At 35.7% G+C, this 23,346-nt stretch overlaps 1 protein-coding gene across 1 annotated transcript in view; it reads left to right on the top strand.

Annotated features, from left to right (window-relative positions):
* The window catches only part of SLC18A2 (solute carrier family 18 member A2), a 226,356-nt gene that overhangs the window by 198,297 nt on the left and 4,713 nt on the right, over nt 1-23,346 (top strand). The window contains exons 12-15 of the mRNA XM_073559899.1: nt 18,166-18,217; nt 18,305-18,368; nt 20,806-20,925; nt 22,772-22,905. Coding sequence (XP_073416000.1) covers nt 18,166-18,217; nt 18,305-18,368; nt 20,806-20,925; nt 22,772-22,905 — 370 coding nt within the window. The remainder of the gene's footprint in view (nt 1-18,165; nt 18,218-18,304; nt 18,369-20,805; nt 20,926-22,771; nt 22,906-23,346) is intronic.

Below are 23,346 nucleotides of genomic sequence, written 5' to 3' on the forward strand. Positions count from 1 at the left end.
CTACTATAACACTGCCCCTATGTACAAGAATATAACTACTATAATACTGCCCTCTATGTACAAGAATATAACTACTATAATACTTCCCCTATGTACAAGAATATAACTACTATAATACTGCTCCTATGTACAAGAATATAACTACTATAATACTGCCCCTATGTACAAGAATATAACTACTATAATACTGCCCTCTATGTACAAGAATATAACTACTATAATACTGCCCCTATGTACAAGAATATAACTACTATAATACTGCCCCTATGTACAAGAATATAACTACTATAATACTGCCCCTATGTACAAGAATATAACTACTATAATACTGCCGCTATGTACAAGAATATAACTACTATAATACTGCCCCTATGTACAAGAATATAACTACTATAATACTGCCCCTATGTACAAGAATATAACTACTATAATACTGCCCCTGTGTAAAAGAATATAACTACTATAACACTGCCCCTATGTACAAGAATATAACTACTATAATACTGCCCTCTATGTACAAGAATATAACTACTATAATACTTCCCCTATGTACAAGAATATAACTACTATAATACTGCTCCTATGTACAAGAATATAACTACTATAATACTGCCCCTATGTACAAGAATATAACTACTATAATACTGCCCTCTATGTACAAGAATATAACTACTATAATACTGCCCCTATGTACAAGAATATAACTACTATAATACTGCCCCTATGTACAAGAATATAACTACTATAATACTGCCCCTATGTACAAGAATATAACTACTATAATACTGCCGCTATGTACAAGAATATAACTACTATAATACTGCCCCTATGTACAAGAATATAACTACTATAATACTGCCCCTATGTACAAGAATATAACTACTATAATACTGCCCCCTATGTGCAAGAATATAACTACTATAATACTGCCCCTATGTACAAGAATATAACTACTATAATACTGCCCCTATGTAAACGAATATAACTACTATAATACTGCCCCCTATGTACAAGAATATAACTACTATAATACTGCCCCTATGTAAACCTAATATAACTACTATAATACTGCCCCTATTTACAAGAATACAACTACTATAATACTGCCCCTATGTATAAGAATATAACTACTATAATACTGCCCCCTATGTACAAGAATATATCTACTATAATACTGCTCCTATGTACAAAAATATAACTACTATAATACTGCCCCCTATGTACAAGAATATAACTACTATAATACTGCCCCCTATGTACAAGAGTATAACTACTATAATACTGCCCCAATGTAAACGAATATAACTACTATAATACTGCCCCATGTACAAGAATATAACTACTATAATACTGCCCCCTATGTACAAGAATATAACTACTATAATACTGCCCCTATGTACAAGAATATAACTACTATAATACTGCCCCTATGTACAAGAATATAACTACTATAATACTGCCCCCTATGTACAAGAATATAACTACTATAATACTGCCCCCTATGTACAAGAGTATAACTACTATAATACTGCTCCTATGTACAAGAATATAACTACTATAATACTGCCCCTATGTACAAGAATATAACTACTATAATACTGCCCCTATGTACAAGAATATAACTACTATAATACTGCTCCTATGTACAAGAGTATAACTACTGTAATACTGCTCCTATGTACAAGAATATAACTACTATAATACTGCCCCTATGTACAAGAATATAACTACTATAATACTGCCCCTATATACAAGAATATAACTACTATAATACTGCCCCTATGTACAAGAATATAACTACTATAATACTGCCCCTATGTACAAGAATATAACTACTATAATACTGCCCCTATGTAAAAGAATATAACTACTATAACACTGCCCCTATGTACAAGAATATAACTACTATAATACTGCCCTCTATGTACAAGAATATAACTACTATAATACTGCCCCTATGTACAAGAATATAACTACTATAATACTGCTCCTATGTACAAGAATATAACTACTATAATACTGCCCCTATGTAAAAGAATATAACTACTATAACACTGCCCCTATGTACAAGAATATAACTACTATAATACTGCCCTCTATGTACAAGAATATAACTACTATAATACTGCCCCTATGTACAAGAATATAACTACTATAATACTGCTCCTATGTACAAGAATATAACTACTATAATACTGCCCCTATGTACAAGAATATAACTACTATAATACTGCCCTCTATGTACAAGAATATAACTACTATAATACTGCCCCTATGTACAAGAATATAACTACTATAATACTGCCCCTATGTACAAGAATATAACTACTATAATACTGCCCCTATGTACAAGAATATAACTACTATAATACTGCCGCTATGTACAAGAATATAACTACTATAATACTGCCCCTATGTACAAGAATATAACTACTATAATACTGCCCCTATGTACAAGAATATAACTACTATAATACTGCCCCCTATGTGCAAGAATATAACTACTATAATACTGCCCATATATACAAGAATATAACTACTATAATACAGCCCCTATGTACAAGAATATAACTACTATAATACTGCCCCAATGTAAATGAATATAACTACTATAATACTGCCCCTATATACAAGAATATAACTACTATAATACTGCTCCTATGTACAAGAATATAACTACTATAATATTGCCCCTATGTACAAGAATATAACTACTATAATACTGCTCCTATGTACAAGAATATAACTACTATAATACTGCTCCCTATGTACAAGAATATAACTACTATAATATTGCCCCTATGTTCAAGAATATAACTACTATAATACTGCTCCTATGCACAAGAATATAAATACTATAATACTGCCCCCTATGTACAAGAATATAACTACTATAATGCTGCCCCTATGTAAACGAATATAACTACTATAATACTGCCCCCTATGTACAAGAATATAACTACTATAATACTGCCCCTATGTAAACCTAATATAACTACTATAATACTGCCCCTATGTACAAGAATACAACTACTATAATACTGCCCCTATGTATAAGAATATAACTACTATAATACTGCCCCCTATGTACAAGAATATATCTACTATAATACTGCTCCTATGTACAAAAATATAACTACTATAATACTGCTCCTATGTACAAGAATATAACTACTATAATACTGCCCCCTATGTACAAGAATATAACTACTATAATACTGCCCCTATATACAAGAATATAACTACTATAATACTGCCCCCTATGTACAAGAATATAACTACTATAATACTGCCCCTATATACAAGAATATAACTACTATAATACTGCCTCCTATGTACAAGAATATAACTACTATAATACTGCCCCCTATGTACAAGAATATAACTACTATAATACTGCTCCTATGTACAAGAATATAACTACTATAATACTGCTCCTATGTACAAGAATATAACTACTATAATACTGCCCCTATGTACAAGAATATAACTACTATAATACAGCCCCTATGTACAAGAATATAACTACTATAATACTGCCCCTATGTAAACGAATATAACTACTATAATACTGCCCCTATGTACAATAATATAACTACTATAATACTGCCCCTATGTACAAGAATATAACTACTATAATATTGCCCCTATGTACAAGAATATAACTACTATAATACTGCTCCTATGTACAAGAATATAACTACTATAATACTGCTCCCTATGTACAAGAATATAACTACTATAATATTGCCCCTATGTACAAGATTATAACTACTATAATACTGCTCCTATGTACAAGAATATAACTACTATAATACTGCCCCCTATGTACAAGAATATAACTACTATAATACTACCCCTATGTACAAGAATATAACTACTATAATACTGCCCCTATGTAAACGAATATAACTACTATAATACTTCCCCTATGTACAAGAATATAACTACTATAATACTGCCCCCTATGTACAAGAATATAACTACTATAATACTGCCCCTATGTAAACGAATATAACTACTATAATACTGCCCCCTATATACAAGAATATAACTACTATAATACTGCCCCTATGTAAACGAATTTAACTACTATAATACTGCCCCTATGTACAAGAATATAACTACTATAATACTGCCCCCTATGTACAAGAATATAACTACTATAATACTGCCCCTATGTAAACGAATATAACTACTATAATACTGCCCCCTATGTACAAGAATATAACTACTATAATACTGCCCCTATGTAAACGAATATAACTACTATAATACTGCCTCTATGTACAAGAATATAACTACTATAATACTACCCCCTATGTACAAGAATATAACTACTATAATACTGCCTCTATGTACAAGAATATAACTACTATAATACTTCCCCTATGTACAAGAATATAACTACTATAATACTGCTCCTATGTACAAGAATATAACTACTATAATACTGCCCCCTATGTACAAGAATATAACTACTATAATACTGCCTCTATGTAGAAGAATATAACTACTATAATACTGCCCCTATGTACAAGAATATAACTACTATAATACTGCTCCCTATATACAAGAATATAACTACTATAATACTGCCCCCTATGTACAAGAATATAACTACTATAATACTGCTCCTATATACAAGAATATATCTACTATAATACTGCTCCTATGTACAAGAATACAACTACTATAATACTGCCCCTATGTACAAGAATATAACTACTATAATACTGCCCCTATGTACAAGAATATAACTACTATAATACTGGTCCTATGTACAAGAATACAACTACTATAATACTGCTCCTATATACAAGAATATATCTACTATAATACTGCCCCTATGTACAAGAATATAACTACTATAATACTGCCTCTATGTACAAGAATATAACTACTATACTACTGCCCCTATGTGCAAGAATATAACTACTATAATACTGCCCCCTATGTACAAGAATATAACTACTATAATACTGCCCCTATGTACAAGAATATAACTACTATAATACTGCTCCCTATATACAAGAATATATCTACTATAATACTGCCTGCTATGTACAAGAATATAACTACTATAATACTGTCCCTATGTACAAGAATATAACTACTATAATACTGCTCCTATATACAAGAATATAACTACTATAATACTGCTCCTATGTACAAGAATATAACTACTATAATACTGCTCCTATATACAAGAATATACTATAATACTGCCTCCTATGTACAAGAATATAACTACTATAATACTGCCTCCTATGTACAAGAATATAACTACTATAATACTGCTCCTATGTACAAGAATATAACTACTATAATACTGCTTCTATGTATAATGAATATAGCTACTATAATACTTCCTCCTATGTACTTGAATATAACTACTATAATACTGCCCCTATGTACAAGAATATAGCTACTATAATACTGCCCCCTATGTACAAGAATATAACTACTATAATACTGCTCCCTATGTACAAGAATATAACTACTATAATACTGCCCCTATGTTCAAGAATATAACTACTATAATACTGCCCCCTATGTACAAGAATATAACTACTATAATACTGCTCCCTATGTACAAGATTATAACTACTATAATACTGCCCCTATGTACAAGAATATAACTACTATAATACTGCTCCCTATGTACAAGATTATAACTACTATAATACTGCCCCTATGTACAAGAATATAACTACTATAATACTGCTCCCTATGTACAAGAATATAACTACTATAATATTGCCCCTATGTACAAGAATATAACTACTATAATACTGCTCCTATGTACAAGAATATAACTACTATAATACTGCTCCCTATGTACAAGAATATAACTACTATAATACTGCCCCTATGTACAAGAATATAACTACTATAATACTGCCCCCTATGTACAAGAATATAACTACTATAATACTGCTCCCTATGTACAAGATTATAACTACTATAATACTGCCCCTATGTACAAGAATATAACTACTATAATACTGCTCCCTATGTACAAGAATATAACTACTATGATATTGCCCCTATGTACAAGAATATAACTACTATAATACTGCTCCTATGTACAAGAATATAACTACTATAATACTGCCCTATGTACAAGAATATAACTACTATAATACTGCCCCTATGTACAAGAACATAACTACTATAATACTGCCCCTATGTACAAGAATATAACTACTATAATACTGCCCCTATGTACAAGAATATAACTACTATAATACTGCTCCCTATGTACAAGAATATAACTACTATAATATTGCCCCTATGTACAAGAATATAACTACTATAATACTGCTCCTATGTACAAGAATATAACTACTATAATACTGCTCCTATGTACAAGAATATAACTACTATAATACTGCCCCTATGTGCAAGAATATAACTACTATAATACTGCTCCTATGTACAAGAATATAACTACTATAATATTGCCCCTATGTACAAGAATATAACTACTATAATACTGCTCCTATGTACAAGAATATAACTACTATAATACTGCTCCCTATGTACAAGAATATAACTACTATAATACTGCCCCTATGTACAAGAATATAACTACTATAATACTGCTCCCTATGTACAAGATTATAACTACTATAATACTGCCCCTATGTACAAGAATATAACTACTATAATACTGCTCCCTATGTACAAGAATATAACTACTATAATATTGCCCCTATGTACAAGAATATAACTACTATAATACTGCTCCTATGTACAAGAATATAACTACTATAATACTGCCCTATGTACAAGAATATAACTACTATAATACTGCCTCTATGTACAAGAATATAACTACTATAATACTGCCCCTGTGTACAATAATATAACTACTATAATACTGCTCCTATATACAAGAATATAACTACTATAATACTGCCCCTATATACAAGAATATATCTACTATAATACTGCTCCCTATATACAAGAATATAACTACTATAATACTGCCCCCTATGTACAAGAATGTAACTACTATAATACTGCCCCTATGTACAAGAATATAACTACTATAATACTGCTCCTATGTACAAGAATATAACTACTATAATACTGCTCCTATGTACAAGAATATAACTACTATAATACTGCCCCCTATGTACAAGAATATAACTACTATAATACTGCCTCTATGTACAAGAATATAACTACTATAATACTGCCCCTATGTACAAGAATATAACTACTATAATACTGCCCCTATGTACAAGAATATAACTACTATAATACTGCCCCCTATGTACAAGAATATAACTACTATAATACTGCCTCTATGTACAAGAATATATCTACTATAATACTGCCCCTATGTACAAGAATATAACTACTATAATACTGCCCCCTATGTACAACAATATATAAATACTATAATACTGCTCCTATGTACAAGGATATAACTACTATAATACTGCCTCTATGTACAAGAATATAACTACTATAATACTGCTCCCTATATACAAGAATATAACTACTATAATACTGCCCCCTATGTACAAGAATATAACTACTATAATACTGCCCCCTATGTACAAGAATATAACTACTATAATACTGCCCCTGTGTACAATAATATAACTACTATAATACTGCTCCTATATACAAGAATATAACTACTATAATACAGCCCCTATATACAAGAATATATCTACTATAATACTGCCCCATGTACAAGAATATAACTACTATAATACTGCTCCTATGTACAAGAATATAACTACTATAATACTGCTCCTATGTACAATAATATAACTACTATAATACTGCCCCCATGTACAAGAATATAACTACTATAATACTGCCCCCTATAGTCATGGCCAAAAGTATTGACACCCCTGCAATTCTGTCAGATAATACTCAGTTTCTTCCTGAAAATGATTGCAAACACAAATTTTTTGTTATTATTATCTTCATTTAATTTGTCTTAAATGAAAAAACACAAAAAGAATTGTCCTAAATCCAAATTGGATATAATTCCACACCAAACATAAAAAAGAGGGTGGACAAAAGTATTGGCACTGTGCGAAAAATCATGTGATGCTTCTCTAATTTGTGTAATTAACAGCACCTGTAACTTACCTGTGGCACCTAACAGGTGTTGGCAATAACTAAATCACACTTGCAGCCAGCTGACATGGATTAAAGTTGACTCAACCTCTGTCCTGTGTCCTTGTGTGTACCACATTGAGCATGGAGAAAAGAAAGACGACCAAAGAACTGTCTGAGGACTTGAGAAACCAAATTGTGAGGAAGCATGAGCAATCTCAAGGCTACAAGTCCATCTCCAAAGACCTGAATGTTCTTGTGTCTACCGTGCGCAGTGTCATCAAGAAGTGTAAAGCCCATGGCACTGTGGCTAACCTCCCTAGATGTGGCCGGAAAAGAAAAATTGACAAGAGATTTCAACGCAAGATTGTGCGGATGTTGGATAAAGAACCTCGACTAACATCCAAACAAGTTCAAGCTGCCCTGCAGTCCGAGGGTACAACGGTGTCAACCCGTACTATCCGTCGGCGTCTGAATGAAAAGGGACTGTATGGTAGGAGACCCAGGAAGACCCCACTTCTTACCCCGAGACATAAAAAAACCAGGCTGGAGTTTGCCAAAACTTACCTGAAAAAGCCTAAAACATTTTGGAAGAATGTTCTCTGGTCAGATGAGACAAAAGTAGAGCTTTTTGGGCAAAGGCAACAACATAGAGTTTACAGGAGAAAAAAAGAGGCAGTCAAAGAAAAGAACACGGACCCTACAGTCAAACATGGCGGAGGTTCCCTGATGTTTTGGGGTTGCTTTGCTGCCTCTGGCACTGGACTGCTTGACCGTGTGCATGGCATTATGAAGTCAGAAGACTACCAACAAATTTTGCAGCATAATTTAGGGCCCAGTGTGAGAAAGCTGGGTCTCCCTCAGAGGTCATAGGTCTTCCAGCCGGACAATGACCCAAACACACTTCAAAAAGCACTAGAAAATGGTTTGAGAGAAAGCACTGGAGACTTCTAAGGTGGCCAGCAATGAGTCCAGACCTGAATCCCATAGAACACCTGTGGAGAGATCTAAAAATGGCAGTTTGGAGAAGGCACCCTTCAAATATCAGGGACCTGGAGCAGTTTGCCAAAGAAGAATGGTCTAAAATTCCAGCAGAGCAATGTAAGAAACTCATTGATGGTTACCGGAAGCGGTTGGTCGCAGTTATTTTGGCTAAAGGTTGTGCAACCAAGTATTAGGCTGAGGGTGCCAATACTTTTGTCCGGCCCATTTTTGGAGTTTTGTGTGAAATGATCAATGTTTTGCTTTTTGCTTCATTCTCTTTTGTGTTTTTTCATTTAAGACAAATTAAATGAAGATAATAATACCAAAGAATTTGTGTTTGCAATCATTTTCAGGAAGAAACTGAGTATTATCTGACAGAATTGCAGGGGTGTCAATACTTTTGGCCATGACTGTATGTACAAGAATATAACTACTATAATACTGCTCCTATATACAAGAATATATCTACTATAATACTGCTCCTATGTACAAGAATACAACTACTATAATACTTCCCCTATGTATAAGAAGATAACTACTATAATACTGCTCCTATGTACAAGAATATAACTACTATAATACTGCTCCTATATACAAGAATATATCTACTATAATACTGCTCCTATGTACAAGAATACAACTACTATAATACTGCCCCTATGTATAAGAATATAACTACTATAATACTGCCCCCTATGTACAAGAATATAACTACTATCATACTGCCCCTATGTACAAGAATATAACTACTATAACACTGCTCCTATGTACAAGAATATATCTACTATAATACTGCTCCTATATACAAGAATATATCTACTATAATACTGCCCCTATGTACAAGAATATAACTACTATAATACTGCCCCTATGTACAAGAATATAACTACTATAATACTGCTCCTATATACAAGAATATAACTACTATAATACTGCTCCTATGTACATGAATATAACTACTATAATACTGCTCCTATATACAAGAATATACTATAATACTGCCTCCTATGTACAAGAATATAACTACTATAATACTGCTCCTATATACAAGAATATAACTACTATAATACTGCTCCTATGTACAAGAATATAACTACTATAATACTGCTCCTATATACAAGAATATACTATAATACTGCCCCCTATGTACAAGAATATAACTACTATAATACTGCTCCTATATACAAGAATATAACTACTATAATACTGCTCCTATGTACAAGAATATAACTACTATAATACTGCTCCTATATACAAGAATATACTATAATACTGCTCCTATGTTCAAGAATATAACTACTATAATACTGCCCCCTATGTACAAGAATATAACTACTATAATACTGCCCCTATGTTAAAGAATATAACTACTATAATACTGCCCCTATGTACAAGAATATAACTACTATAATACTGCCCCCTATATACAAGAATATAACTACTATAATACTGCTCCCTATGTGCAAGAATATAACTACTATAATACTGCCCCTATGTACAAGAATATAACTACTATAATACTGCACCCTATGTACAAGATTATAACTACTATAATACTGCCCCCTATGTACAAGAATATAACTACTATAATACTGCTCCCTATGTACAAGAATATAACTACTATAATACTGCCCCTATGTACAAGAATATAACTACTATAATACTGCCCCCTATGTACTAGAATATGACTACTATAATACTGCTCCCTATGTGCAAGAATATAACTACTATAACACTGCCCCTATGTACAAGAACATAACTACTATAATACTGCCCCTATGTACAAGAATATAACTACTATAATACTGCTCCTATATACAAGAATATAACTACTATAATACTGCCCCTATGTACAAGAACATAACTACTATAATACTGCCCCTATGTACAAGAATATAACTACTATAATACCGCTCCTATATACAAGAATATAACTACTATAATACTGCCCCTATGTACAAGAACATAACTACTATAATACTGCCCCTATGTACAAGAACATAACTACTATAATACTGCCCCTATATACAAGAATATAACTACTATAATACTGCCTCCTATGTACAAGAATATAACAACTATAATACTGCCTCCTATGTACAAGAATATAACTACTATAATACTGCTCCCTATGTACAAGAATATAACTACTATAATACTGCTCCTATATACAAGAATATAGCTACTATAATACTGCCCCCTATGTACAAGAATATAACTACTATAATACTGCCCCCATGTGCAAGAATATAACTACTATAATACTTCCCCTATGTACAAGAATATAACTACTATAATACTGCCCCTATGTACAAGAATATAACTACTATAATACTGCTCCTATGTACTGGAATATAACTACTATAATACTGCTCCTATGTACAGGAATATAACTACTATAATACTGCCCCTATGTTCAAGAATATAACTACTATAATACTGCTCCTATGTGTAAGAATATAACTACTATAATACTGCTCCTATGTACAAGAATATAACTGCTATAATACTGCTCCTATGTACAGGAATATAACTACTATAATACTGCCCATATGTACAAGAATATAACTACTATAATCCTGCCCCTATGTACAAGAATATAACTACTATAATACTGCTCCTATGTACAGGAATATAACTACTATAATACTGCTCCTATGTACAAGAATATAACTACTATAATACTGCTCCTATGTACAAGAATATAACTACTATAATACTGCTCCTATGTACAGGAATATAACTACTATAATACTGCTCCTATGTACAGGAATATAACTACTATAATACTGCCCCTATGTACAAGAATATAACTACTATAATACTGCTCATATGTACAGGAATATAACTACTATAATACTGCCCCTATGTACAAGAATATAACTACTATAATACTGCTCATATGTACAGGAATATAACTACTATAATACTGCTCCTATGTATAAGAATATAACTACTATAATACTGCTCCTATGTATAAGAATATAACTACTATAATACTGCTCCTATGTACAAGAATATAACTACTATAATACTGCCCCTATGTACAAGAATATAACTACTATAATACTGCCCCTATGTACAAGAATATAACTACTATAATACTTCCCCTATGTACAAGAATATAACTACTATAATACTGCTCCTATGTATAAGAATATAACTACTATAATACTGCTCCTATGTACAAGAATATAACTACTATAATACTGCCCCTATGTACAAGAATATAACTACTATAATACTTCCCCTATGTACAAGAATATAACTACTATAATACTGCTCCCTATGTACAAGAATATAACTACTATAATACTTCCCCTATGTACAAGAATATAACTACTATAATACTGCTCCTATGTATAATGAATATAACTACTATAATACTTCCCCTATGTACAAGAATATAACTACTATAATACTGCCCCTATGTACAAGAATATAACTACTATAATACTGCTCCTATGTACAGGAATATAACTACTATAATACTGCTCCTATGTACAGGAATATAACTACTATAATACTGCCCCTATGTTCAAGAATATAACTACTATAATACTGCTCCTATGTGTAAGAATATAACTACTATAATACTGCTCCTATGTACAAGAATATAACTGCTATAATACTGCTCCTATGTACAGGAATATAACTACTATAATACTGCCCATATGTACAAGAATATAACTACTATAATCCTGCCCCTATGTACAAGAATATAACTACTATAATACTGCTCCTATGTACAGGAATATAACTACTATAATACTGCCCCTATGTACAAGAATATAACTACTATAATACTGCCCCCTATGTACAAGAATATAACTACTATAATACTGCCCCTATGTTAAAGAATATAACTACTATAATACTGCCCCTATGTACAAGAATATAACTACTATAATACTGCCCCCTATATACAAGAATATAACTACTATAATACTGCTCCCTATGTGCAAGAATATAACTACTATAATACTGCCCCTATGTACAAGAATATAACTACTATAATACTGCACCCTATGTACAAGATTATAACTACTATAATACTGCCCCCTATGTACAAGAATATAACTACTATAATACTGCTCCCTATGTACAAGAATATAACTACTATAATACTGCCCCTATGTACAAGAATATAACTACTATAATACTGCCCCCTATGTACTAGAATATGACTACTATAATACTGCTCCCTATGTGCAAGAATATAACTACTATAACACTGCCCCTATGTACAAGAACATAACTACTATAATACTGCCCCTATGTACAAGAATATAACTACTATAATACTGCTCCTATATACAAGAATATAACTACTATAATACTGCCCCTATGTACAAGAACATAACTACTATAATACTGCCCCTATGTACAAGAATATAACTACTATAATACCGCTCCTATATACAAGAATATAACTACTATAATACTGCCCCTATGTACAAGAACATAACTACTATAATACTGCCCCTATGTACAAGAACATAACTACTATAATACTGCCCCTATATACAAGAATATAACTACTATAATACTGCCTCCTATGTACAAGAATATAACAACTATAATACTGCCTCCTATGTACAAGAATATAACTACTATAATACTGCTCCCTATGTACAAGAATATAACTACTATAATACTGCTCCTATATACAAGAATATAGCTACTATAATACTGCCCCCTATGTACAAGAATATAACTACTATAATACTGCCCCCATGTGCAAGAATATAACTACTATAATACTTCCCCTATGTACAAGAATATAACTACTATAATACTGCCCCTATGTACAAGAATATAACTACTATAATACTGCTCCTATGTACTGGAATATAACTACTATAATACTGCTCCTATGTACAGGAATATAACTACTATAATACTGCCCCTATGTTCAAGAATATAACTACTATAATACTGCTCCTATGTGTAAGAATATAACTACTATAATACTGCTCCTATGTACAAGAATATAACTGCTATAATACTGCTCCTATGTACAGGAATATAACTACTATAATACTGCCCATATGTACAAGAATATAACTACTATAATCCTGCCCCTATGTACAAGAATATAACTACTATAATACTGCTCCTATGTACAGGAATATAACTACTATAATACTGCTCCTATGTACAAGAATATAACTACTATAATACTGCTCCTATGTACAAGAATATAACTACTATAATACTGCTCCTATGTACAGGAATATAACTACTATAATACTGCTCCTATGTACAGGAATATAACTACTATAATACTGCCCCTATGTACAAGAATATAACTACTATAATACTGCTCATATGTACAGGAATATAACTACTATAATACTGCCCCTATGTACAAGAATATAACTACTATAATACTGCTCATATGTACAGGAATATAACTACTATAATACTGCTCCTATGTATAAGAATATAACTACTATAATACTGCTCCTATGTATAAGAATATAACTACTATAATACTGCTCCTATGTACAAGAATATAACTACTATAATACTGCCCCTATGTACAAGAATATAACTACTATAATACTGCCCCTATGTACAAGAATATAACTACTATAATACTTCCCCTATGTACAAGAATATAACTACTATAATACTGCTCCTATGTATAAGAATATAACTACTATAATACTGCTCCTATGTACAAGAATATAACTACTATAATACTGCCCCTATGTACAAGAATATAACTACTATAATACTTCCCCTATGTACAAGAATATAACTACTATAATACTGCTCCCTATGTACAAGAATATAACTACTATAATACTTCCCCTATGTACAAGAATATAACTACTATAATACTGCTCCTATGTATAATGAATATAACTACTATAATACTTCCCCTATGTACAAGAATATAACTACTATAATACTGCCCCTATGTACAAGAATATAACTACTATAATACTGCTCCTATGTACAGGAATATAACTACTATAATACTGCTCCTATGTACAGGAATATAACTACTATAATCCTGCCCCTATGTACAAGAATATAACTACTATAATACTGCTCCTATGTACAGGAATATAACTACTATAATACTGCCCCTATGTACAAGAATATAACTACTATAATACTGCTCCTATGTACAAGAATATAACTGCTATAATACTGCTCCTATGTACAGGAATATAACTACTATAATACTGCTCCTATGTGTAAGAATATAACTACTATAATACTGCTCCTATGTACAAGAATATAACTGCTATAATACTGCTCCTATGTACAGGAATATAACTACTATAATACTGCCCATATGTACAAGAATATAACTACTATAATCCTGCCCCTATGTACAAGAATATAACTACTATAATACTGCTCCTATGTACAGGAATATAACTACTATAATACTGCCCCTATGTACAAGAATATAACTACTATAATACTGCTCATATGTACAGGAATATAACTACTATAATACTGCCCCTATGTACAAGAATATAACTACTATAATACTGCTCATATGTACAGGAATATAACTACTATAATACTGCTCCTATGTATAAGAATATAACTACTATAATACTGCTCCTATGTATAAGAATATAACTACTATAATACTGCTCCTATGTACAAGAATATAACTACTATAATACTGCTCCTATGTACAGGAATATAACTACTATAATACTGCCCATATGTACAAGAATATAACTACTATAATCCTGCCCCTATGTACAAGAATATAACTACTATAATACTGCTCCTATGTACAGGAATATAACTACTATAATACTGCCCCTATGTACAAGAATATAACTACTATAATACTGCTCATATGTACAGGAATATAACTACTATAATACTGCTCCTATGTATAAGAATATAACTACTATAATACTGCTCCTATGTACAAGAATATAACTACTATAATACTGCTCCTATGTACAAGAATATAACTACTATAATACTGCTCCTATGTACAGGAATATAACTACTATAATACTGCCCCTATGTACAAGAATATAACTACTATAATACTGCTCCTATGTATAAGAATATAACTACTATAATATTGCTCCTATGTACAAGAATATAACTACTATAATACTGCTCCTATGTACAAGAATATAACTACTATAATACTGCTCCTATGTACAGGAATATAACTACTATAATACTGCCCCTATGTACAAGAATATAACTACTATAATACTGCCCCTATGTACAAGAATATAACTACAATAATACTGCTCCTATGTACAGGAATATAACTACTATAATACTGCTCCTATGTACTGGAATATAACTACTATAATACTGCTCCTATGTATAAGAATATAACTACTATAATACTGCTCCTATGTACAAGAATATAACTACTATAATACTGCTCCTATGTATAATGAATATAACTACTATAATACTGCCCCTATGTACAAAAATATAACTACTATAATACTGCTCCTATGTATAAGAATATAACTACTATAATACTTCCCCTATGTGCAAGAATATAACTACTATAATACTGCCCCCTATATACAAGAATATAACTACTATAATACTGCCCCTATGTACAAGAATATAACTACTATAATACTGCCCCTATGTATAAGAATATAACTACTATAATACTGCTCCTATGTATAATGAATATAACTACTATAATACTGCCCCCTATATACAAGAATATAACTACTATAATACTGCCCCTATTTGCAAGAATATAACTACTCTAATACTGCCCCCTATATACAAGAATATAACTACTATAATACTGCTCCTATGTACAAGAATATAACTACTATAATACTGCCCCCTATGTACAAGAATATAACTACTATAATACTGCCCCTATGTGCAAGAATATAACTACTATAATACTGCCCCCTATGTATAATGAATATAACTACTATAATACTGCCCCTATGTACAAGAATATAACTACTATAATACTGCCCCCTATGTGCAAGAATATAACTACTATAATACTGCCCCTATGTGCAAGAATATAACTACTATAATACTGCCCCCTATGTGCAAGAATATAACTACTATAATACTGCCCCCTATGTACAAGAATATAACTACTATAATACTGCTCCTATGTACAAGAATATAACTACTATAATACTGCCCCTATGTACAAGAATATAACTACTATAATACTGCCCCCTATGTACAAGAATATAACTACTATAATACTGCTCCCTATGTACAAGAATATAACTACTATAATAATGCCCCTATGTACAAGAATATAACTACTATAATACTGCCCCCTATGTACAAGAATATAACTACTATAATACTGCTCCCTATGTACAAGAATACAACTACTATAATACTGCCCCTATGTACAAGAATATAACTACTATAATACTGCCCCCCTATGTACAAGAATATAACTACTATAATACTGCCCCTATGTACAAGAATATAACTACTATAATACTGCCCCTATGTACAAGAATATAACTACTATAATACTGCCCCTATGTACAAGAATATAACTACTATAATACTGCCCCCTATGTACAAGAATATAACTACTATAATACTGCCCCCTATGTACAAGAATATAACTACTATAATACTGCCCCTATGTACAAGAATATAACTACTATAATACTGCTCCTATGTACAAGAATATAACTACTATAATACTGCCCCTATGTACAAGAATATAACTACTATAATACTGCTCCCTATGTACAAGAATTTAACTACTATAATACTGCCCCTATGTACAAGAATATAACTACTATTATACTGCTCCTATGTACAAGAATATAACTACTATAATACTGCCCCTATGTATAATGAATATAACTACTATAATACTGCTCCTATGTACAAGAATATAACTACTATAATACTGCTCCTATGTACAAGAATATAACTACTATAATACTGCCCCTATGTATAATGAATATAACTACTATAATACTGCCCTTTGTGTGTACGATTATATCTGCTACTGTGGATAAGAGTCGAGCATTGCTCTTCTTTCTGGGTTCTCTCTGCCTCCGCTGTCTCGGTGTTTCTTTGCTCTTGGACCAGGCTTCTCACCGTTTTGTCTGGTTGCAGGTGGCTGTGCGCATTCATCGGGATGGTTTTGGTGGGGATCAGCGTTATATGTGTGAGTTCAGCAGGACGCGATGTGGCGGGTTTACCTTTTATGATTTTTTTATCACGTTCATCTCTTCACATTCCCTTTCGTACTCAGGTGCCTTTCGCAAAGAATATTTATGGACTAATAGCACCGAATTTTGGTGTTGGATTTGCCATCGGTAAGTTGTGTTCTCTTCTCACATTCAGACATGTATCTCATCCAGGATCCACCGGCCCGGTGCTCGTATAGGACGCTGTCTGTCAGCAGCTCAGATTCTTTTCCAGCAGTTGTCACCGATGGTGGGGTCAGACCATTGATTGAAGAGCTGCAGGCTGAACCTCTATTAGAAAATGTCTACAATTGAGAAAGTTTTACCGTATCTGCAAATGGAAAGATGACATTTTTCATACAAAAACAAATTTAAAGGGGTTGTTTTACCAACAAAGTACAATTTAAGTAATAGATCTTAGCGTAAAATATTGGAATATGTTATATAAAAGCTGTAAAAATCATATGGCCGAATGGCCTTAATATCTAAAAACAAAGGATAAAAAAACTTGATTAATACAAATAAAGTATGGGCCCCCAAACACAAAGATATCTCCAAAGTGACTTCCTACACATACACATACACGGTATGACTGTACTGTACCCCCATCGCTCATAGAATGGTGACGCCATTACAGTGTGATTCTCCAACCGTAAAACCCATACAGCCCTTCATACAGTATAATGGCCCACATAGTGCTCCATACAGTATAATGGGCCCACATAGTGCTCCATACAGTATAATGGGCTCACATAGTGCTCCATACAGTATAATGGCCCCACAGTGCTTCATACAGTATAATGGGCCCACATAGTGCTCCATACAGTATAATGGCCCCACATAGACCTCCATACAGTATAATGGGCCCACATAGAGCTCCATACAGTGTAATGGGCCCACATTGTGCTCCATACAGTATAATGGGCCCACATAGTGCTCAGTACAGTATAATGGGCCCAAATAGTCCTCCATATAGTATAATGGGCCCACATAGTGCTCCATACAGTATAATGGGCCCACATAGTCCTCCATACAGTATCATGGCCCCATATAGTGCTCCATACAGTATAATGGCCCCACATAGTGCTCCATACAGTATAATGGGCCCACATAGTGCTCCATACAGTATAATGGCCCCACATAGTCCTCCATACAGTATAATGGGCCAACATAGTGCTCCATACAGTATAATGGGCCCACACAGTGCTCCATACAGTATAATGGCCCCACATAGTCCTCCATACAGTATAATGGGCCAACATAGTGCTCCATACAGTATAATGGGCCCACACAGTGCTCCATACAGTATAATGGGCCCACACAGTTCTCCATACAGTATAATGGGCCCACATAGTGCTCCATACAGTATAATGGGCTCACATAGTGCTCCATACAGTATAATGGCCCCACAGTGCTCCATACAGTATAATGGCCCCACAGTGCTCCATACAGTATAATGGGCCCACATAGTGCTCCATACAGTATAATGGGCTCACACAGTGCTCCATACAGTATAATGGGCCCACATAGTGCTCCATACAGTATAATGGGCCCACATAGTGCTCCATACAGTATAATGGGCCCAAATAGTGCTTCATACAGTATAATGGGCCCACATAGTGCTCCATACAGTATAATGGCCCCACATAGTGCTCCATACAGTATAATGGCGTCACATAGTGCTCCATACAGTATAATGGGCCCACATAGTGCTCCATACAGTATAATGGCCCCACAGTGCTCCATACAGTATAATGGGCTCACATAGTGCTCCATACAGTATAATGGCCCCACAGTGCTCCATACAGTATAATGGCCTCACATAGTGCTCCATACAGTATAATGGCCCCACATAGTGCTTCATACAGTATAATGGGCCCACATAGTGCTCCATACAGTATAATGGCCCCACATAGTGCGCCATACAGTATAATGGCGTCACATAGTGCTCCATACAGTATAATGGGCCCACATAGTGCTCCATACAGTATAATGGCCCCACAGTGCTCCATACAGTATAATGGGCTCACATAGTGCTCTATATAGTATAATGGCCCCACAGTGCTCCATACAGTATAATGGGCTCACATAGTGCTCCATACAGTATAATGGCCCCACATAGTGCTCCATACAGTATAATGGCCCCACATAGTGCTCCATACAGTATAATGGCCCCCACATAGTCCTCCATACAGTATAATGGCCCCCACATAGTCCTCCATACAGTATAATGGCCCCACATAGTGCTCCATACAGAGCGGGACAGAGTTTGAAATATGTGATCTAATCGAACAATTGCCTGACCCTGCGGGCAGTGGTGCAGAAGTGTGGATTGCTGGGTGACTGGCAGTCTGTCCCACACTAGCCGACCGTGGGTAATAAATGTCAGGTGACCAGACTTCAAGAAAAATCTTTTTTTTATTGTTGTAATTTTTTTTTAGTTTATAAGTTTTTCTCGAATTTTGGATGCATTTCATCTGAGACATTAAGTTTGGATCAGACGTTTACACCCTGACTGCTGGGCTGTTTAGTCTTATTTCAGTATTCTTTATCATGTTTCTGGCAGGGATGGTGGATTCATCGATGATGCCCATCATGGGTTACCTGGTGGATCTGCGTCACGTCTCGGTCTACGGCAGTGTTTACGCCATTGCAGACGTGGCCTTCTGTATGGGGTTTGCTTTAGGTGAGACTTACATGTTGCTGCAGAGACGCTTGGAGACATCACGCCGCTTTGTCTCATAGGGTTCTCTCATGAAATCGGACAAGTGCAATCTGATAAAACATCGCATATCACTCGGCCCAATGTCTCTCTATGGGGCAGCTCCCATCTGCGATTGTTTTCCCATGCTGATTCAGCAGGTCTATACAAGTCTATGGGTGCTGGTGAGACATCGCACTTCACTCGGATGTCGCCCAAATGCAGTGCAATTCCCATGGACGCCGGCATCAGAGGAGATGAAGATATTATTTTCTTTGTCTGCTCCACAGCTGTGCTGCCATTCCTGTCATTCTCTCATACAAGGGGATCAGAGCACAGCGCACGAACCCTCGGATCACGCTCGTAGCAGAGCACGGGTCCTGGAATCACGCTCGCAGCAGAGCATAGACCCTCGGATCACACTCGCAGCAGAGCATGGACCTTCAGATCACACTCGCAGCAGAGCATGGACCTTCAGATCACACTCGCAGCAGAGCATGGACCCTCGGATCGCACTCGCAGCAGAGCATGGACCTTCAGATCACACTCGCAGCAGAGCATGGACCCTCGGATCACACTCGCAGCAGAGCATGGACCTTCAGATCACACTCGCAGCAGAGCATGGACCCGAGGATCACGCTCGCAGCAGAGCATGAACCCGAGGATCACGCTCGCAGCATAGCACGAATCCGAGGATCACGCTCACAGCAGAGCACGAACCCGAGGATCCCACTCACAGCAGACCACAGACCCTCGGATCACGCTCGCAGCAGAGCATGGACCCTCGGATCACACTCGCAGCAGAGCATGGACCTTCAGATCACACTCGCAGCAGAGCATGGACCCTCGGATCACACTCGCAGCAGAGCATGGACCTTCAGATCACACTCGCAGCAGAGCATGGACCTTCAGATCACACTCACAGCAGAGCATGGACCTTCAGATCACACTCGCAGCAGAGCATGGACCCGAGGATCACGCTCGCAGCAGAGCATGAACCCGAGGATCACGCTCGCAGCATAGCACGAATCCGAGGATCACGCTCACAGCAGAGCACGAACCCGAGGATCCCGCTCACAGCAGACCACAGACCCTCGGATCACGCTCGCAGCAGAGCATGGACCCTCGGATCACACTCGCAGCAGAGCATGGACCCTCGGATCACACTCGCAGCAGAGCATGGACCCTCGGATCACACTCGCAGCAGAGCATGGACCCTCAGATCACACTCGCAGCAGAGCACGGACCCTTGGTTCATGCTCGCAGCAGAGCACGGACCCTTGGATCATGCTCGCAGCAGAGCACGAACCCGAGGATCACGCTCGCAGCAGAGCACGGACCCTTGGATCACGCTCGCAGCAGAGCACGAACCCGAGGATCACGCTCGCTGCAGAGCACGAACCCGAGGATCACGCTCGCAGCAGGGCACGAACCTGAGGATCACGCTCACTGCAGAGCACGAACCCGAGGATCACGCTCGCAGCAGGGCTCGAACCTGAGGATCACGCTCGCTGCAGAGCACGAACCCGAGGATCACGCTCGCAGCAGGGCACGAACCTGAGGATCACGCTCACTGCAGAGCACGAACCCGAGGATCACGCTCGCAGCAGGGCACGAACCCGAGGATCACGCTCACAGCAGAGCCGGAGGCGAGTGCCATTAGCATCTCTCATCCGATACTGTACACTGTGATCCCGGTCTTAGCGTGCGGCTCGTTTACGCAGTGATGATCTTTCTACAGAGTTCAGAGTTTGCGCGTCAGTCCTAGCCCCTGACAGCTGCATATTCCCCCAGACCGGGCATCATCCTCATCACTGCTCATTTCTTCCAGGGCCGTCCGCTGGAGGTGCCATCGCTAAATCTATCGGGTTCCCCTGGCTGATGACGATCATTGGAGTGGTGGATATTGTCTTTGCTCCACTTTGTCTGTTCCTCAGAAGTCCTCCGGCCAAAGAAGAGAAGATGGTAAGAGAACGGGACATGGGCACAAATAGCAGCAGGACCAAAATCTACACAGGACACACGCAGATGGTGGTGGGATCATATGGAGAATCCGCAGGATGGATGGATATGATGGGCGCTCAGGTCTGCAGTGTTGGGTTGTTTCCATAATATGACAATGAAATATTGTAGCATCCAAAACACTGTCCTGTAATATGGAGTGTGTCAGGGATACAATTTGTCAGGGCTTTTCTAATCCCACAAATCCCTGATATCATAGGCCAGGAAGGTCACTGGTACCACCCGCTGTGATCCTTTGAGTGCCCAGCTCTCTGCTGCCCCCTATCACCGGACAATTACATGATTGGCCGACGATCCACAGAGAAGGCCGCAGCCTATTCGCACCACTAGGCCGGCTATCAGAAAATTTACTGAGAGCGTACGGCATATACGCCTCCAGATTCC

This window comes from Dendrobates tinctorius, unplaced genomic scaffold, assembly GCF_039654945.1.
Source record: "Dendrobates tinctorius isolate UK_male_01 unplaced genomic scaffold, ASM3965494v1 ptg000279l, whole genome shotgun sequence".
Classification (NCBI taxonomy): Eukaryota; Metazoa; Chordata; class Amphibia; order Anura; family Dendrobatidae; genus Dendrobates; species Dendrobates tinctorius.